This window comes from Pezoporus wallicus, unplaced genomic scaffold, assembly GCF_028554395.1.
Source record: "Pezoporus wallicus isolate ANWC-B61680 ecotype Strahan unplaced genomic scaffold, APGP_CSIRO_Pwel_v1 contig_2456, whole genome shotgun sequence".
NCBI classification, from domain to species: domain Eukaryota; kingdom Metazoa; phylum Chordata; class Aves; order Psittaciformes; family Psittacidae; genus Pezoporus; species Pezoporus wallicus.
In genome coordinates this window covers 824,280-845,567 of record NW_026637053.1, presented here as the reverse complement: position 1 = coordinate 845,567, position 21,288 = coordinate 824,280, and the positions used below count along the sequence as shown (strand labels likewise).

The window sequence follows — 21,288 nt, the reverse complement described above, 5'->3', positions numbered from 1 at the left end:
TAATACCCTGCTTTCTTCTCCAAAAAGAAAGTCATCACACATAGACATAACCCAAATTTTAAAAGCTAGGGTAGCATTCAATCTCATTGAAAGAGAAAAGAAATAGGTACTTTCTCTACAGACAGATGTTACTCAGGTTTTTACAAGGCTCTGGAAGCCCTGGTTTCCTTGGATCAGATGGGTCATTTGTCAGATGCCCAGATGGCTCTGCTTTGGCATGGAAACTGCAGGCAGTCTCTGGGCTCTGGGACCTGGTGCAACCACCTCCCAGGCAGGATGGTAAGATTTGCATTAGCTTTTGGTTGAACTGTACTCATTATGAAGAGTGTTCCAACCTTTATAAATCAGTTTTCTCTGGTGGGGAAGGAGGAAACACAACTTTATGTCAAGCTTTAGTGGGAAAGCTTAGAGAGGAAAAGGAAAAAAAAAAAGATCCTAAAAAGAGAGGCTTGTCCTATGTTCCCCAAAACAAACATAACTAAGTACAACAGAATCCTCCAGTCATAATGTGACTATTCAATTCTTGATGAACAGCTGGATCTGTGATGATGGAAAAGGGAAAGGAAAACATATAAAAAAACCATGTCATACTCTGATGAAGCAGGAAAGAAGGTGGAAGGAAAAATGTAAGGATATAATGGGTGTTAGCTCTCTTAGGTGATGTTTCACTCACTGATTGGAAAGGCTGTGACTGGGACATGGAAAGCAGTTGTGGTTTAAGGATTTCTTTACTGAGAGACAAACAGGTGAAAAGAAATGCACACCTTCTTTTCCAGCCTGTCAATCAGGTTTTGGAGTCTGTTTATCTGGGTCATCCACTGGCCATTTTCCTCCATCCAACCTTTGGAAAACATAAATAATGAACATTTATCAAATGTTACTCAATACTGGAATACAGCATATTAATTTATTTTATAAAAATGTTTGGCTTAGCTGGCAATTTATTTTGCTTCTTGAAGATCGTGCTGCAACTAGTTCCATGTTCATTTAGGTGTAACTAAAGGAAAGCATGATTTTGACTATATGAATTATTTTCATTCTTTTTAAGATATAACTGAAATCCAATACAGAATGAAAACTACATTCTAGATTAATATATTCAAGTGCTTTTGAAATCATGCTGGTACCTCAAGAAAGAAATACTCTCCTCTGCAGATGTAACCAGCTCATTACCTGAGTACCTTCTGCTCAAAATTCATAAATCATCTGAGGGGTGTCTGTGTGTATGCATGCGTTAAGGTTTTCTTTATCTTAATATTTTTCTTAGTTTGCCATTTCTTCACCTTCTTTACATAAAGGTTTCTCTAAGAGTAGGAGTCAGCTCTTCTGCTGCATAGCAAGACTGTCTTTGGGATTCCTTTCAAGTACATCCCATGGATGGACCATGTGTGTGTCTTGACTGCAGTTCCTCTTTCCTCTGAGAGCATCGGTGAAAGTGAAAGGCAGTCAAGAATGTCTGTAATATCCTGGCAGGGGCAATACAGCTCTGGTGACAGGATCTTACTTCCTCCTGCAGAGGGACAGCAGAGCTGCTGTAGGAACCTGTCTGCAAGGACATTGCCATAGTCAGCCTGTTGCTGTTCTTAGGGTCCTGATACAGTGTTTCCAGCAGAATTCCAGGATTATTCAAAGGTTAAGAGTATGAATGTTCTTTCCAAAAAAAAACAAACCAAACCAAAGCACAACATTCTTCTGAACAGTAGAAAAGAATTAATTGGGTGTACATCTGCAGCTAAGTGACCTAGGTTTCTGGCATGGCATGTTGAGGAATCCTGATATTGAGAGATTCCTGAAGAAGCCTCCTAAGATAATTGTAGAATGGCTTGTATGCATTGGGAATAAGGGGCCTTTTCTTCATTCAGAGAAGGGTCATTTAGCTGCTACAGCTGTTTTCATACTTAAACTCTGAGGCGTTTTCAGCTTTTTAATAGTTATCTGCAATATGCTGTCTTTAGGGTTTTCATGTATCCACTAATTATGGTATAACCTTGTGGTGGACTCTGTAGCTAATGTAATAACATTACCTTGATGTCCTTGCAGCTAATGACCCTTCTCCACCTTTCCAACCAAACAGCATTCCTAGGTGCTTGATGAATTGCAGGAATATTTTTATTAGGATTGATCCATCCTCCACTAGGTTCTCCTAGAATGAGATTTTGGGTTTGAGATGTGCAGTTTATGCCTGTGGTGACTGCAAATTTTGACCGATTCAAGATCGATTATGTTTTGTCATAATAACTTTCATATCTTTTTCTCCCAAGTAATGGAAGTTAGCAGCAGAGGAAAGACTAAAGACACTGTGTCTTGTCTCTTTATATGGATAAGACATGCCCCTTTTAGAAGACTTCCTAGCTCCCCATCTCTGCTGCAGCCATATTTATAACTGTATAATGATATGATATATAGCAAAGGTGAAGCTAGAAAATGTTCTACAAAGGCACAAGCATCTCTGAGCCTCTCTAAAGTCTCTGGAAAATTTTGCTTTGCTAAAGCCTCAAGAAAATACTCAAGGAAACACATGTGCATGATAAGAGCAGCTGTTGGCATCACCCACAGTGTGAATGTGTACAGCAGTGATTGCTCTAGAGAAAGAAAGGTTATTTATCAGAAACTGAAGATTTTTCAACACATGCTCTTGATCTGCAAATTCAGTACCTTGCTCATTTTTCAGCTGAGAGTTCCTGTGGCACCTGGACTATGTTTTGAGCAAACAAAGAAATCTTAATACTTGGGATGTACCCTGGGTGTGATACGTAGAGGAGGCAGAGTGTGGCTTTACCTGAACAAGTACAAAGGCTAAAGAAGTGCTGGCTTGAGAGTTAAGCACACACACACACATGCAGTGTTACTGTGCACATGGGTAGCAGGCAGTAAGGAGGAAGACCAAGTGCTGAGACAAACACAAATCTTGTCTAGTATATTTTTTCTGTATATGTGTGTATGTGTGTTTTAAATATCTTTAAAATGTGAAATGCCATACCTGTGCTAAAACGGAGGCTGTTTGGTGACAGGCTGTTTTTCCTCTGCAGCCTTCGAGCTGAGTGTTTTCCTGGCCACTGAATTGAAAGCACTTCTGGTTTTGCTGGATCTTGTCTGCACAGAAACAGGAGACTTTATAAAGTAAAAAGAGGAAGGTTAAGCTGTTGTAAACCTATCTTTAAGGGAGAGAAAGCTCAAAGCTGGTGTTTGTGATGTGGTTCTGACCTGACCTAATGAACCAGTCACACTGGTCCCTCATTCACATGAGTTTTGCGACATCTCTGCAGAGGAACTGGGGTCACAAGAACAGCTAAAAGTGAAATATGAACTTTAAAGGTTGACTTCTTCAGCTTAAAGATTGAAAAGATAAACAGTAACATGTATCTGACAATAAGGAAGGAAAACTGATGAGAATTAGCTAATACTGGATGGAGAACAGATACTTTTCTGGGACTGTGAGCACCCTTAGTTTAGGAATGTGTGAATGGGATTTTGATTCAGTCTGCCTCTGGGTTAAGCATAACTGAAGATGATTTTACATAGCGACTGGGGCATCTGCAGTAGGAACTAACTCATTTTCTCCAAAACAGCTGTAGTTGAAGTGCTGAGTTAGCCTAACTTTTCCATTGCTACTCCTATATTCCTTCAGTTTGCATGGTGAAATGTAAAATGGTGACCCCTCTGCTCACACCCTTCACTGCAGCTGGGCAGGAGGTTTGCTCACCTCTCCTGCCGAGTCTGTTCCTCTGTGGTTTCCATGGCACACTCCACGGAGCTCTGGAGGGATTGAAGCTGGTTCAGTGTCTCCTTCAAAAGAAAGCGAGTCACAAACTGCTCCAAATTAGAACCTTTCTGATAGTCCTAAAAAAGTAAAAAAATAAAGATTTGCCTACTAGGTTAGAAATATGTGAGGAAAGATTCAGATTTAATTTGGAAAGGAAGCAGCTTGGATGTTTTCATGCCTATACATGCAAACCACATAAGCAACATAACTTTCATTTTGGGACCAAAAGACCTCTACATTTCCAGGTTTAAATGCTGATCCCACCCAAGCTGAGAGAGTGTCTCAACATAATTTCCACCTCCAGAAAAAAAACCCTTTTCTTACATTTCTTAACTCCAGTTGATGGCAGTACCACATTACTTCTTAAGTGTGGAAAAGCCAAGATATGATTGACAACTGCAGAAATAGCTTTTATTCAGCTCCACACTTGTGAAAGAAGTTTATCAAGACCACTGGCCTGCCTCTGACAGTGATTATGGGAATAGTCTTTGAGCAAGGCACATGCTTAGTGATATTCCCCGGAAAACTCCACCAGCAGTTTGGCTGGAGGACTGCCTGTGCCAGAGAGATTGCCTTCTGAATTTAAGAGTCTTTAACTGATTTTTGTTCCTATAACTTGCTTAATTATTTTTGAAACCATGTATCAATACATTTCACAATTACACTAAGTGCATCCGGAAGTTCCTTGAGTTGGAGCTTGGCTTAAAGTTTGCACCTATATTTAGCATAATATAAAAAACTTCTTTGTGCTTTTCTCATTAATAAATATAATAGAGAGGATAGGCCCCTAGAGCCTCTGCTTACTGTGTAGAGCTCCCATCTGGAAAAGGGAAGGAAAACGGACTTCCATCTCTAACTCTGACTGAATTTGTTGAGTCCTTCTCTGATGAAAGTATGCTGGTGTGTGTTTTTCATATGCCCTAAATCTGCTTATGTGTGCAGAAATCCCATTCAGCTGATCCTGAAAGCCTTTGGCTACAATTCTATCTAAAATGGTTTCATAAAATATGAGGTACATTGAATGAAAGATTTCTCTGGTCACCACATTTGAAGATGGATTGACGGGCTGTTATCTCCACACTTTAAAGAAAACCTGTCATTTGAATGTTGTTGCCTCCTACTCAAGCTGACAACCCATTTGAGTATTTTTGGCAATGCATATGAGTATTTTCAAGCTCTTCCCTGTTCTTCTCAATGTGAAATGCCTTTTTGAGTTTTAGACTTCTCTTAGAATTTTTGCATGTATGTGTTTGCAATCAGAACACAAATGTGGGACGTTTTGAAATTTAAATGCGAAATAAAAGGACTAAGTTAATAGCTTTAAAAGCATTTTACTGTCAAGTGAGAGCAGTCGATTCACAATATGTGTTATTAACTTAGCTCTTGTTGGAAGACTCCTGCTAGAGAGATCTCAGATGTTAAACCACCCATGAGTCATCGGAACTTATTCATGTTGTGTCATGGTTTAAACCCAGTCAGGTAACTTGTTCACTCACTCCCAGTGAGTGGTGCCGAGCTGACAACAATCGAGGTCCGTGTCCCCCCCCCACCGGGGTTCTCCCCCACTCCCAGAGGAACGGGGAGGAGGATCGAAAGAGTGCAACTCCCATGGGTTGAGACAAGAACAGTCCAGCAACAAATCACCACCGCTACTATCAACTACAACAATGATAAGGGAAAATAACAAGGGAAGAGAATACGATACCACCGGCCAAGAAAGCGAGTTCCACCCGGAAGCCCCTGTCCTTCCGGGTAACTCCCAGTTACCCCCCACCCCGGGCATGACGTGCTGTGGTATGGAATACCTCCCCGGCTAGCCCGGGTCAGGCGCCCCATCTCTGCTTCCTCCCGGCTTCCCCTCCTCCCTGGCAGAGCATGAGCCTCACAGAGTCCTTGGTCAGGGTAAACATCACTTAGCAACAACTGAAAACATCGACTTCACCAACACTGTTCTCAGGCTGGAAGTCAAAACACAGCACTGCACCAGCTAGCACAAAGGAAAAAAAAAACAACATGACTGCTACTGCTGAACCCAGGACATGTTGCCAGAAGCAACTTCTATATTTACTTCTGTCTTCAGATGAATCAGGTGTAAGCCACTCTCCAACAAATAATTTCTCATTTATACTTTTTGAAATAGATTTTCATGGGAGATTGTCCACCTTTTGAATGAATACCTTAGGCTCACACTGGTCCTACAAATAACATTTATGGCAACCTTTATGATTAGTATAACTTATTATACAATAGCAAAGCTTATTTTCTTCTTCTACATTGTCTTTATTGCAACTGATTTAAAACTGGTGCACCTGGCAGATATCACTTAATTTCAAAGAACTTTGGTTCTCTGAAACATGTTAGAACGACATGTGTAGTATGGGCAGTTAAATCAAACCCTGCAGAAGAAATCCAGGGTATGGTACAATTTTTCACCTTCCACCAGTACTCTTGGAAATAAGTGATGACAGAACCGACCACTTCTTGTAAATTTTTGAATACCAAGGCAATCTCACAAGATTAGAATAATCAAAGTGTTTCAAAGTCCTGGGCATCCAAAAACCAAGTGCTACAGATACCTCCATATAGCTTCCTGCTTGTAGTCATTGTAAATCTGATACTGGTATGTTGAATTACAACTTAAAATGTACATCCATCCTGTTTCATTTTGCTTACTGTTCAGGTGGGCCCTTGCTGATGGGAGGGGATCATACAAACATTAGCTCTGTAATACTTGCTGCTCTCTAAGGCTGGCTGCTTTTTGACTTCTTTAGAAATATTTCCTGCACTTCAAAATCAATAATATTTCAGTTTTTTTTTCCCATCAGAACTACTATAGGTTTGTGCATTGCACTAGGATTTAGTCTTTTTTTTTTATTCCTGTTCTGTTGTTCCGTAAGTTCTATACTTGGAAAAGACCTATGGAAAAGATCCTTGTGATCTTTAAATACAGCTTATAGTTACAGGTACACAGAGCTTTTTTCTAAAGATGGGCCATGCAACATGCTAACATATCTCTGTGAGTCTAGAATTATCAAAGACCTTTTCCTCATGTACATTTTACCCAAATAGTAGTGCTTACAACTCTTCTATACAGAAGACTTAACTCTTTTAATGGGTAAATGGCTAGTCAGTGTTTTTCTTTAAGTAAATGGCTCCAAGCCAGCAAATCTGAGCTCACAGCAATGTTGGACAACTTTGACTCCTGCCCACTGAAAGACAACTATGTCTACTTGTCCTTCTAAAATTCTTCAAAGGTCATGGAAAAAGCTATTCAGCATATATAAATTGTCAGCATTATTATAATTTAAGTCATGGACTGACCATTACAATTCAACTTAAACCTCAACTCCAGCTCTCAGCAATGAGGAATTACATGCTTTGTTATCATTTCACTACTCTACTTCATACAGAAAAATGCTTTCATTTGCATTTCACTAGAGGCACAATGGTACAAGATTTCATTAGGAGAAAGACATTGTTATTTCTGAATTAAGAAAAATGTGTATCAATTTATTAAGTGTATATTATATTAAAATCAGCATGCCCAGCATTTGCATTATTAGTGTATCCTGCCACCAATTAATAACAGGACCCACTGATTGTGTCTATATATAAATTAGAAAAAAGAACTCTTTAATTTCATTAGCTGCAAATTACCATTCGTTAGCATATACATTATACTGCACAGCAGTTTGAGTAGTCCATATGAGATAAGTCTGTGTTAACCTATCACTCTGCTTGTTAGTTTTACTGATTGTAAGTGAATGAGGGTAATTTTCCACATCTTCCTCATCAAGAGACAACTGTGACCTTTGTAAGCAGCTAAGATTTAAGTTTCCATTAATGCAACTGAAAATACACATAATTGGGTGATTCTCTGTGGAAAAGGTCACTGTGGTCTTTAAAGCTTGCTTACAGCTGTATTAAAAGGTTCAGAAGAGGTTCTCCTTTTATAATGATGGAGGTGGTGGGGCTTAGGTATCCACATCGCAGGAGTCCACATCTCAGGGCCACCGCAGGTTCAGTCACTCTCTTGATCCTCCCAAGTCGTGATGCCAGCCAGTGACCTGACACCACGCTGATCCACTTATCGCACGACCAGCTCTTTGAGATGGAAAGGAAGGAGATACCTGTGTTCGCTGACTTGGGACATGCAAACTAAAGTTGGTTGGGGCAAAAAACTCTGAAAACTCTCAGAAGAGGTTGGAGCTTAAGCAAAAGTTCCACAAATACAGTGGGAAAGGACATCTGGCTGTCATCTATTCCAAACCCCTTTTCAGAGGAGGGCCAAATTCAAAGCTAGTGCAGGCTGCCCAGGGTGATGTCCATCTCAGTCTGGAACATCTCCAAGGATGGAGATTACTCCATCTCTCCGCAAAAAGAATTTTCCATATGTCTCTTCCCTTCCACAACCTGCAGACATTGCCTCTTGTGCTTTTGCTGTGCACCCCTGAAAGAGATGATGTTGTTTTGTCTTCACTGTATCTCCCCTTTAGACAGCAGAATTACATCTTCCCACAGCCTCTTCTCCAAGCTGAACAAACCTGGTCCCCTTGGCCTCTCTTTCTTATATTGCTATTCTACTGTGTAGCAGATTATGTTATATAGCACTTTAAAACTTATTTATTGTACTTTATTTGTAAAATTACTTATAATAGTTATTACACCAAGCTGTGTGGTTCGGTTGATACGCTGGAGGGAAGGAAAGCCATCCAGAGGGACCTCAACACCCTTGTGAGGTGGGCTGATGGCAACCTCATGAAGTTTAACCATGCCAAGTGCAAGGTCCGACACCTGGGTCGGAGCAATCCCAGGCACAGCTACAGGTTGGGCAGAAAAGAGATTCCGAGCAGCCCTGTGGAGAAGGACTTGGGGGTGTTGGTCAATGAGAAAATGAACATGAGCCAGCTTCAGTGTGCACTCGCAGCCCAGAAAGCCAACCATATCCTGGGCTGCATCAAAAGGAGAGTGACCAGCAGGTCGAAGGAGGTGATCCTGCCCCTCCACTCTGCTCTTGTGAGACCTCACCTGGAGTATTGTGTGCAGTTCTGGTGTCCTCAACATAAAAAGGACATGGAACTGTTGGAACAACTCCAGAGAAGGGCCACGAAGATGATCAGGGGACTGGAGCACCTCCTGTATGAAGACAGGCTGAGGAAGTTGTGGCTGTTCAGCCTGGAGAAGAGAAGGCTGCGTGGAGACCTCATAGGAGCCTCCAGTATCTGAAGGGGGCCTATAGGGATGCTGGAGAGGGACTTTTCACTAGGGACTGTAGTGATAGGACAAGGGGTAACGGGTTAAAACTTAAACAGGGGAAGTTTAGATTGGATATAAGAAGGAAATTCTTTCCTGTTAGGGTGGTGAGGCACTGGAATAGGTTGCCCAGGGAGGTTGTGAATGCTCCATCCCTGGCAGTGTTCAAGACCAGTTGGACGAGGCCTTGGGTGATATGATTTAGCATAAGGTGTCCCTGCCCATGGCAGGGGGGTTGGAACTAGATGATCTTAAGGTCCTTTCCAACCCTAACTATTCTATGATTCTACTGTTTCTTACTTTGCAAATTTCTGTTTCCTATTTTATGTGTCATATAAAAATAATTTCATAAAAGATATTTATGCTTATCTTTACAGAAAATAACCCCAAGGTGACTGAAAAGCAGTTATAATTGACAAAGACTCAGTAAGGAATAATGTATTTAAATTTCCCTTGATCATGGGATGTCTCCTGCTCTGTGTGTTTATCCTGAATTAGTGGGACAACGCCACACGTTACAACTTTAAATTGAGGATATGAAATTAGTCAGGATAACTGGTATGCTGGTGTGAATTTTTCATATGCCCATGGGAAAAAAAAATAAAAAAAATACAGTATTTTGATTTAATTCCTTAAGATCAAGGTCTTTAATTCCTTAAGATCTAGTTCTTCAGACTGTATCAGAAGAGTAAAGTCAAGAGTAAAATCATAAATTCATCAGAAGCTGGATCCAGAGATGCTCACTGTGATGACTTACAGCATCCTCATTGTAAAAATGAAAAAGCATAGCATGCAAAACTATTACATAGATTCAGCTTCAGGTTTTGAGTGCGGCAGAAACTTTCTACGTTTATCAAAGTATTTTATTTGGAATAAAATGCATGTTTCAGTTCTGCCTACAGAATTGGAACAGTGACAATCTCTACTAACCACTTGCAGTGACAACGTAAAAGCAAGGAAAAAAATAGGTAATCATGGGTGATTATAGGAGAATATTGATGTATAATTGTAATAGCATGCATCAAAACCACATAGTCTATCACTCTACTGGGATTACTGAAGAAGTAATATACTCCTACTGCAGTAATAGTATGTACAAAATTCATGCATGGATAAAAAAAAAACTTGTACTTAACTGCTGTTAAGTGCATCACACAGCTTGAGACAAGAAATTGTGTTTTATATCAGCAGGTAGCAGGGATATGTGTAATGCCATTGCTCCTGGAAGAGGTTTGTAAGGATTGCAAGGGAAAACATCAAAGCTGTTGGTGGTGGTTTTGATAGGTATTGACAGGAGAATGTCTAGGTTAAATGTTTCTTTTTCTGCTCCGAAGTTGATTCTATACATTTCTATGTTTAAAGGTATGGATAGTAACTTAATTAAGGGGTTTGGTTTTGGTTGGTTGCTTGCTTTTAAGTTCTGACTTAAAAGATCTTCTCTGCTACTAGCAGAATTTTGAGCATTGCCTCCTTCTCACACCGTAGGTATAAGACTTCACGAAAAAGATCAAAGAAGATCCCAAGAATTTTCATTACTCTGATGAGGAGCTAGAAGGAGAACCCTGACTTGCCCTAATAGTCACAATCTTAAATAGATTTCATAGATAGAAAATCCTATGAAATTAAATTCTAAAGCCTCATTTATTAATGTCTCTAGCTAAAATTAGCTGTTTATTCATAGGGTCATCTCTGCCTTTAGCAGGGTGCAACTGGTGATATATTTAGCCCTATCACCAGCATTCTTCTCTCACAAGTGGTGTTCCCAGGACTCAGTATTTGGGGCAGTTCTGTTTAGTATCTTTGCCAATGATCTGGATGAGGGGATCGAGTGCACCCTCAGTAACTTTGCAGATGACACCAAGTTGAGAGCAGGCGTGTTGATCTGCTGAAGGATAGGAAGGCTCTACAGAAGGATCTGAGCAGGCTAGATCAATGGGCTGTGGCCAACAGTATGACGTTCAACAAGGCAAAGCACCAGGTCCTGCACTTGGGCCACAACAACGCTGTGGAACACTCCAGGCTTGGGGAAGAGTGGCTGGAAAGTTGCCGACAGAAAAGGACCTGGGGGTGCCTATTGACCACCGCTGAACATGGGCCAGCTTGTGCCCAGGAGACCAAGAAGGTCAGTGGCATCCTGGCCTGTGTCAGAAATAGCATAGCCAGCAGGACTAAGTAAGTGATCATCCCCCTCTACTCGGCACTGGTGAGGCTGCACCTCACATCCTGTGTTCAGTTCTGGCCCCTCACTGCGGGGGAGACATTGAGGTGTTAGAGCGGGTCCAGAGAAGGGCAAAAGCTGTTGAAGGGTCTGGAGCAGAAGTCTGATGAGGAATGACTGAGGGAACTAGGAGTGTTTACTCTGGAGAAGAGAAGGCTCGGGGGGGACCTTATTGCTGTCTACAACTACCTGAAAGGAGAAATGGACTGAGGCTGGGGTTAGCCTCTTTCCCAGTTAACAAGTAATAGGAAAAGAAGAAATAGCCTCAAGTTGCCAAGGACAGGTGTGGTTTAGATTGGATAGTAGGGAAAATTTCTTCACAGAAAGAGTGTCAAGCACAGGAACAGGCTGCCCACAGAAGTGGTCAGTCACCACCCATGGAGGTATTTAAAAGATGTGTAGATGGGGCATTTAGGGACAAGGTTTAGTGGTGGAGTTGGCAGTGCTGGGTTAACAGTTGGATTTGATGATCTTAAAGGTCTTTTTCACTCTAAACAATTCAATGATTTTAGATTGACACTGACCTGAAAAAACTTTGTGATAAACATAAAAGAACAAATGAAGTAAATTCAAAGCCAGTGCATGAAACTTAATAACCATGATAAATAGAGTAATACTTGCCTTAGGTTATTCTGATGCAGTAGCTATTCATTACATTCATTCTGTGAAAGGTGCATTTGTAAAAAGTGCAATTTCAAAGAGAACAAGATTAGATTCTATGAAAACTGTTAATAAATTCTGCTCATATGCCCAATCTGGTGCTAGCCAATTTAACACAGATTATGTGAAAACAAAACTACAATTTGAAGCTCCATTTTTACTCAAACAGAATGTTAGCTGTGGCACTCTGTTGTAGACATATGCTTATCTAGCTTTTCTGCTTTTTTCCAGTTATTTTGTTTTGCAATATAATTTACATAATCACTACTGTTACTATTACTCAAATATGCAATTAAAAAATCTTGGTATTCTGGTTTATAATGGGTATCAACCCTCCACAGTGCAGCTATTTACATAATTACTATAAATGCACCATCAGTAACTAAATTGCATGTCCCTGTGTTACTCTTTCAGCTCCTGTAATCTTCTCTTTGACTAGCTCCTATTTTTAGATTATTCAAGAAGTTTTCCAGTAATAATAAGGCTGAATTAACTTCACTTAGCCTGGGTTTTTTTTTTTGAGCAAAGCAGAAAAATGTCTGATTTCATAGCAGCAAAGAATTAGACATGCTCTGTCAGTCCCCAAATCCAGCATCTTGCTGTCGCACACCACACACTGCCCTATCTTTTTGCAAGCAACATGTAAAAAGTAAAAAGTAGTTAGGTATTTTTTGCCCCCAAATGCTTAGAAGGATATTCCAGAATTTGATTACTCTATTGAATAAAATTTATCTTTCATTTCCATCCTAAACTTAATGTTATGTTTTTCATATTTAAACGCTGGGTATAAACCAGTTGTGGTTACTGCTGCTTAAATGGTGTTTGCTAGTTCACCAAGTGTGGTCCCCAGCTATCACAGACAGCATATTTGCTGTCCTTCATTAAATAGCTGCAAAGGAGGGAAGAAAGTCCCTGCGAAGCAATTTCCTACTGACAGTCCTTCTTGCTTATTTCATTGTTCCCTTTACTTTAGATTTGAATTCCTCTTTTTTCTGTTCATAAATGTTTTCTATTGGATGTGTGAAAGTCCTGCTCAAGCCAAGTCACTGAAATCATGGAGCAGGAAACATGTCCCATCCTGGAACCCCCCTAGTCACTTTGCCACCAGCCAGCTGCGGTTAACTTTCACTAACACTGCAGTATAAGCTGCCCTCAGGAGCAGGGGGTTTAAAATCATCTGAAATGGTCCCTGCTTCCGCACAGGCCTCCGCTGCTAGCCATCACTGTGCAGGTGTCAGTGGGGACACATGGGAATACATCCTGGCTGGAAAATGAACCCATGCCATTGGCAAAACGGAAGGCAGAAAGCAGAAGAGGAGAGTGCTCTTCAGCTGGTGAAAAAATGTGAACTTTAAATGGGTGTTACAACTTTGATAAAAGGCACTGTCAGATCAGGGTAAGCCATCACCAAGTCTTCCTTTGTGATACAGTTCCTCTGAGCAGACACCCTTCAGACCTCAGAGCTATTCAAGTATCTAAACTTGAGTCTTGTGCCCTACAGAGACCCTCACTACCGGCTGCTGCCTCAGATGGGGGTCTCATTCTGCCCCTGGGTCTCTAGAGGGCCTGTGTGTATTCGTCAGGCCTGTGCAGACATGTTGGACATCCTTGAATACAGATTCTCTAAAATACCACTAGATGCTTGATTAAACCCCTGAATATTTCCGTATTGTCAACTTAACTGTATACAAAAGTTACATTTATAGTGATTAAATGAGCTTTTTCTAGTTTGCTGAGAACAGAATAGCCCACTACCACCAGCAGGTTGCATTTCCAATACGCTGTAGCAATACCAGAAATAGAGAAAAACTTGTTCTTACTGAATAAGTGCAATAAATAGCAACAATTTTATGGCTTGATACCTAAGGGAAGACATGTTCTTTTGTCTCTAAGTTTCTGATTTTCAGCATTCACAAGTCAACAGAACCAAGATATCAAGCACCTTAAAAAAAATGGTTTATTTTTATCTATTTGTAACATTACTCAGTGACAGATTTTCTGTGCTGTGGGTTGCAAAGTTTCTCTTTATTGTATTTATATGTGACTGCAAGCTACAGATTGTAATAAACATGCAGCTTGCTGAAAATGTTATGTTTATTTGGATAATAAAGCCCCAAGAGATTAAATATTTTAATTGCATATGCTTCTGTGTTTTGCTATAAAACATGTCAGGAAAAAAAGGCTTAAAGAAACAGCCTTCTAATGCCTTGTGAAGTTTTGCTGAGCCTAATTTGTAATGCTTCCTGTATATAAGATGAAGAAGAAATGAGATAAATAGAACTGTACCAGCTTGTACTTTCACCAGGAAAATATCAATCAGGCAGGTACAAGAAAATAATTGACACTACTGATTAATCTGTCCTCGGCACTCCTGTATAAGCAACTCACACAGACTCTTGACACAGGAGAAAAATTATCAAGTATCAAATGCCACAAATCCCTTGTAAAATCCTCAGATATGTGTTTCCCTTCCTTGTGTAAAGAAACATGAGGAAAGCAGTAGCAAAATGGAAGGTCTGTAGCTCCCCAAGCATCTTCTGGTAAGATGTTTTTTGTATTCAAAGTGTGTTGTTTGCAATGCAACTCAGTGGTTTTTGTGCTGAAATATGTTCCTTGCTATATCTATTTCTCTGCATTTTTAGATTAAGACTTTCCCATCAAGCAATGGAGCATGACGCACTCCTACCCTCACAAGGGCTTCCTGTCTGTTTAGTTTGGTTAAAAGGGATCAGGCCCTAGAATGGTGTAAGAAAGTCTGGTTTGAAAGTTTCTTGAACCTGCTAACACACTGGAATGTCTTCTCCCATAGATGACTTGGTATGTCTGCTTTCAGATAGCACAGGACTGGAAAAATGGAGAAAAGCTCAGTGCAATAAAGGTGTGCTGACAACCGTTTCAAACCACAGAAGGCAATAAAATACATAGAAATTATCCTGCAATTACCTTGCAGGAATCAGTTATTTGCTAATGTGTTGGATTAAAAGTATCTGTATGTGGAAATAATTTGGAGTGATGGGAACAATTTGGTTGATCTTGATTTAAATCCAGGAATCTATAGCCAAGCCAAACTCTGGTTGCTCTTGGAGGAAGATTATATTGGGTTTGTGTGATAATGTTTGGGGGGGGGTGGTGGTGGGGGGTGGTATACATTTTATGGGGTTTTCATCTGTATCTCTGTCTGCATCTGGAATAAGGTGGGTTTATAGATTAAATTTTTCAGACATGCCAAACCACTGTTCAGCTTTTCATTCAAAACTGACATCTTCCTTCTCTGGGGTTTCCTTGGAAACTGAAGCTGAAAAATTTTTGCTAGGGCTTCAATTCCACAGCTGCCCCCCTCATGCACAGTATCTACTGGGTACGGGCAACTCAAATTAGTAGGAGAACACAGACTTTGCATTGGAAGGACTGAGTGGTGATTGTTTATCAGACTCTAAGCTGGATAAATGAAATGATCATTATTCCAAGTGGCTTCTTCTTCCTTCCAAATACATAAGACTGAATGAGCTGCTGACCTGAAGTGGCATGCACTCTGGGAAAATTTAGCAGAGACTCCTAGTTAGAGGTGCTGAGCTTTCTCTACCCCACAAAAAGTCAGAGGGGATGGAAACCTCACACCAACCCTGAGGACTGGTAATTTGTAATCAGCCCCACACTCTGCAGAGTGGAGTTCAGGTTCAGTCTCAGAAGTTTTTACTTTTCATTTTTCACAGGAGAATTTGGTCCTGCCCATTGGAAACAGACTCAGACACTGTACATATACACAGCATGTCTTTGTAGCTCTCAAAGTGTAAGTCTTCAATTCTGGTTTGTTTTTTTTTCCCTTTCCTACATATGAATTTTTAAACTAGATGTTGGCTTAGAAGATAGTAACAAATGCTCCCATTACTCAGTGACTACTCAAAGGCCCAGGTGACTACAGTGGCAGAGCAGTAACAAAACTTTATTTTGCACTGGGAGAGGAAACCCAGGCCTTGCTCTGGATTCATACCGCTGTCCATTCATAACTAGACCACCCATTTCTGAGGACCTGCTTGTTTATGCTGGGGAGTTAACTTAAGCTAGGAGCTACATCACATCTTGTGTGTCGGTGGTGAAGCGCATCATTTGTCCATGACATCCCAATATGCTAACTCGCTTTTGCTGCACCCCCAGCCCTATCACAGTAGTGGGAGGGGTAGAGCAGCTCTGGTGAGCACCTGGTGCCCAGGCAGGGTCAACACGACACAATTATTTTCTTCAAATTCAGGCTGTTTCCAGATGTTGATATGCTGATGACGTTTACCCACATCTGGATATGGAACCCTCCTTTGGTACAATTTGAAGAATGTTCTTCAGATATCTTTCAAAGATAATTGTAGTTCTATCCAAACTGTAATACTTTGCAAACAGAGCTTTACAGCTTTGAAACTCAGCCATTTAGACAAGCCATTTCCTATTGGGCTTTTGCTACAAACATTCATATTTGGAAGAACTTAAATATGAATTAGTAACTTTACCTACATAAGGAAAATACTGGATACACATTCAAGTAAACAAAGTATAAAATGTAAAGAAAATTCCACAATTTTTACTCACTTTCTTTGTTTTGTCCATTGCTTTCAGTATGGTTATGTTTAAGTCTTCCAAGACTGATAAAACATTTTCATACTCTCCTAAGTGCTGGGAAAAGTATTCTAAAGGAAGAAAACCCATGTCAGCTATTAACAAAAAATCGATGTTTCATGAAATACCAATTTTATTATGTCTGAGTTCAGTTATGGTGTTATTAACTAAACATATAAAATGAACAAGATTTACAATGAAAATGATGATTTTTTTTTCTTCAAAATCATTCCCAGAGTACTTAAAAATATTATAAGCAGTGTTTAAAAATATTTTCCTTCAATAAATGAGTTGCCAAATTGACAGAAATTTAAAATGTCAGTTTAAGAGCTGAAACAGACCAACAAAATATCTGCATTTTCTTTCTAAACTGGATTTCCAGTCTAATAGTTTAATTTACAGTTACTAGCAGGAAATAAAGTTTTCACGTGTAAGTACCTAATCTGATTATCTCCATATAAAAATGAGTAATTCTCAAAAAGCCCTTAGAGGACATATGATCAAGGGGGATCTGCTGTGAGCTGGGGTCAAGTCAGAAATTAAGAGACCATGAGCTGGCCAGATAAGCTTCTAGTCCCAGGTACTGTGATGATATTTTCAACGAGTATGATGTATGCAAAATGATTTTAACAAAAATAATGGAAATAACATAAGTTGTGGGATATCCTTACATAGGTGCTCAAAGGAAAGGACATTTTAACAGAAAGAGCTGATGTAAAATTGGGGTGCATAACTCAAAGGCATTACAATGAGAGGAGGAGGCAAACGTGGGAAATCATGACTCAAATTCCCATTTGGCCAATGTGATGAGACACAATAGAGAGAGGCACAGAGGGGAAAAAACATGAAAAACAGTAAAGCTAGAGACTGTGTTAGACAAGGTACTTGGACATCAAATCACCTGGAAGAGCATAAAAACCAACATCTTAGTAACAGAAGAACAGAAGCTCATCTAAGTAATAGGAAGAACAACATTAGATGGGATCTTTCTGAATTAACAAATAGCAATACTTTGAGGCTTTTTAGAGGTCAGCATGAACTTCTTGAGGGAGTCACGAAACATAAGGTTTCAAAGACACTGAAACATAACCTGGTATTGCTGAAAGATTGAATGAAATTATTTAGAACAAAAATGTATTGTGAATTAGCATCCTGGAAATGAAGCTCCATTTCTGACAACTCAAGTAACTCAGAAAGAACTGTATAATCACTAGGTTAAACATGTGTTCAGTAAACTCAGTACCAGGTTCACAGATGAGAAACACCCTAGTTAGCAACCTGTGAAAGATTTAAAAGGCAGCTGAAGTAGCCCATGTTTAACAAAAACAGAACAACCATCAGGGTGACATCCCCATCCCCAACCCCAACCCCAGCTCTCTGGCCCTGTAAGCCTCCAGGGGCACATCAAGAGCAGTAAAACTCTCATGGAACAAGGCCACCTGCCTTCCTTGGCCAGTTTTATCTAATTTTGGCCAGATGTTCAACCAGAAGTCATCACAGCCCAAGTCACTTCACTTGAGTCGCTTGCCATGTATTTACAAGCCATAGGCTGAGTAGGTTCTTGGTCATGGGTTGAGTCACTGTGTGTGTGAGTAAGTGAGCTGGCATTGAACTTGACAGTATTTTCAGCTTTTATAAGTCTTTAACATCACTGGCCAATGGAACAGTTATTAGGCTGTCATCTTTCCCTCAGAAATAGTCTGGTTTTAACAAGCATAACTGGATTTTTTTGGATGTTTTGTGGGAGGACTTGCAGAAATTCTCTGTGGATTGTTTTCTGCTACAAACAGCACTCCTAAATCAGGTGCTGTAAGAAATTATAGCTCAGAATGTGGTACAGAAATGGGTAACTGGGCCTCGCAAGAGGGTTCTTTTCCTTGTGGGAAAGGATGATAGAACTTGTCAAACTGCTGTTATCACTGGCTCAAGTTGGAGGGACACAAGGAATTTTCTTCCAGTGGGTTACTAATATGACAATCTCTTTCATAATTGCCAAAGCATACCTCTGAAAGTGATAAACCAACTAGAAAAAAATATCTCACATGAAAGGGAAATAAAATAAGAGTTATCTGTCTATCAGAACAGATCTTGAAGCTCAGAGAATGTGAAGTAGTGATTAGGAAAAACATTTTCAAAGTAACTTCTGCAAGTAATGGATGACAGAGTGTAAAAAGGCTGCAAGTCATCTTCATTTTCCCAGGAGTTCTTTCAATTGAAACTATTTTCTATTTGAGCTACAAAGATTAAACAGGGAAAAAAAATCGTATCACATGATACGTTCACTTGCGCAGGGCTGCCAAAGGCATAGATTATTCTAGAACACACAGATTATGTACTCTTGCCCAAAAAGGAACTTACCGCAGAGCTCTTCTGTGTCAAGGTTGCTGGAAAGATAAGAGTATAGAAGGTTAGTAAGATTAGTAATTTATTTTTGTTGGATTGGTAAACAGTAGGACTTAAAGATTAGCCTGACTCAAGGATCAGCCTCCCTATCTGGGCTGTAGCAGGAGATGTGAGTGCCTGGCTCTTGCTGGCCTTGCTCTTCTGCCCTGGGGAGACTTGTCCTAAGCTGAAGGCAAAAGCTGTGCTGCAGCCTTTCTGAAGGTGGTTGCGGGTACAGTCTCCCTTCCCAATCATAGACTTGTTTGGGTTGGAAAGGACCTTAAGATCATCCAGTTCCTACCCCCTCCCATGGGCAGGGGCACCTTCCACTAGACCAGGGTGCATGCTCCCACTGGCACCTTCCTGCTCACCAACAACCCTCTTTGGGGTTCCTCCCCCAGGCTTTGTGAATAATGGTGCAGAGTCATTGCTCTTTAGGCTTTACACACTTGGTACCAGTGCTGGCAGAAATCCATCTAAACACCAGAAATAGTTTGGGGACTTTCTCCCCCCATCTTTCTGCCCCTACTCCTTTTCTGTTGTTGTGCTGGACAGCGTGGCTCAGAGAGCTTAATTCTCCGTGCTAAATGAGGGAAAACTTGGTAACTTTCTCCTGTTTACAATCTGCACTCTGCAATAGGGTTCCATTAGAGAGACAGTACAGTCAGAGGATAAAACCAGACATAGCCCATCAGCATACATAGTTCCTAAGAATTTCTGGACATAGAAAACCATTTAATCAGTACTACAGCAAAATTAGTGATGTAAAAAGCATAGCTATATTGCCATATTTCCATGCCAACATTATTAAAATACATAAATACATTAAAGTATCATACAATTTAAAGCTGTTCACTTGAAAAAGACTTCATCTTGATCAACTCTAACTCTTAAGCAGTATTTTCTCTTTGAGGCCTTAACAGTTGAAACAAAAAACATTTGACCTACAGTTCGGTTCTGAAAGTTAGCACATTGACTCTCTTCCAAGGAGGAGAAGAAACTGATTATTAAAGAAACTTAAAAGCATGAACATCCTTCTTGAATCTTGCTGAGGGGTGAATACTGAATGGCTTATTGCACTTAGGGTTTTTTCACTTATCTTTTTAATGGGATTTTTTTATTGACCTTTTAATAAAATGATGACACAGTGTTATCTTAAAGTCAGTTTCAACAATGTTAACTCCCATACATCTGGCTATTATTTCATGAAGGAGAGAAACCAACAGAAATTATATGATCCTGAGTTGTTACAAACTTGCATACTCAGGGCTATAAAGACTTCTGAACACTTTTAACTGATTATGTAAATGAGAATTTCCTACAACTTTTATTAATTGAAGGTGACCTTATCTGCATTTGAACAGGCCAAGCTGAATGGCTGCAAATGAGTCTTGCATCTGATTTTTCCAGGGGCCCTGGTGGCAGGTATAATTCATGGTCTGTAAGAACGGTGCTGAAGCTGAGAAACTTAACTCTTGGATCAACAAAGTATGTGATGGGGAAAAGTGTCTGTGACTCCTCAAGGCTGTTCACCAAAGATCACAGCTGCATCCATTATCAAATGTGTCTCTTCAACCACTTCTACAGTTCAACAGTCATTTTTGGAACAGTCCAGACATTCACTTTTTGAAGGCAAACTGAAACCCTGAAAGGCGGAAAATTGCCTGAGTCAAAGGCAGTGACAGAATAACATTAAATGACAGAATTCACTGTTATAATGTCTGCTCTTTCTCATTGTCCCTGCATTTTCTGCCCCTTCACATCACCAGCCCTAGTGCATTCTCTCTTAATGGACAGCTTGATAACTGTGTTTTAAACAGCCTTTCACACTGCTTAGCAATTTGAATTCATGTTCCCTTTTCAAAATTCATATTGAAATCCATTCTGGTCCTTGTTTTTCTGCAATATCCTCAGCAGTGTGGTAGTGATATAGTAAGGGAGTGGTTCAGAGGCTTTCAATGTTGAGGTCACGAGAACATTGCTGTTATTCCTATTGACATGAGCAACACAGCTGCAAATGGACTACATGCGAAAATGGTAAAGTATTTAGCTGCTGAATTTATTTTCAGTTAGAAATGGGCACCTGAATAGTGAGAAAATTATTATTCAATGTGATTTATGCAGCAGCTTTCAAGAAGCCTGTGACAGAAAGCAGAAATGACATAAAGAGCATGGATGCCAGTTTAACATACTCATAGTATTTCCTTTTCTATTACAAACACCCTCTGAGGCTCCATTGTTCTTGACATTCTGTTTGAAAGGGATGCTCATCTATGCAGGGAAACTATAATTTCTTGTCACTGATTATTTCATTTGCTCAGAAATAATAACATGCTGCTTTAAACAGAGTCATGAACAAACCTAGGAGTTCTTTTTCTGTATACAAACAATTTTGAGCTCCCTGCAG

The 21,288-nt window shown here is 40.1% G+C and overlaps 1 protein-coding gene across 4 annotated transcripts in view; it reads right to left on the bottom strand.

Annotated features, from left to right (window-relative positions):
- The window catches only part of NECAB1 (N-terminal EF-hand calcium binding protein 1), a 54,796-nt gene that overhangs the window by 13,291 nt on the left and 20,217 nt on the right, over positions 1-21,288 (bottom strand). For all 4 annotated transcript variants that reach the window (XM_057402971.1, XM_057402972.1, XM_057402973.1 and 1 more), the window contains 5 exons: positions 18,858-18,883; positions 16,473-16,570; positions 3,704-3,840; positions 2,981-3,093; positions 765-841 (listed from right to left, as the gene is read on the bottom strand). In XM_057402971.1, coding sequence (XP_057258954.1) covers positions 765-841; positions 2,981-3,093; positions 3,704-3,840; positions 16,473-16,570; positions 18,858-18,883 — 451 coding nt within the window. The remainder of the gene's footprint in view (positions 1-764; positions 842-2,980; positions 3,094-3,703; positions 3,841-16,472; positions 16,571-18,857; positions 18,884-21,288) is intronic.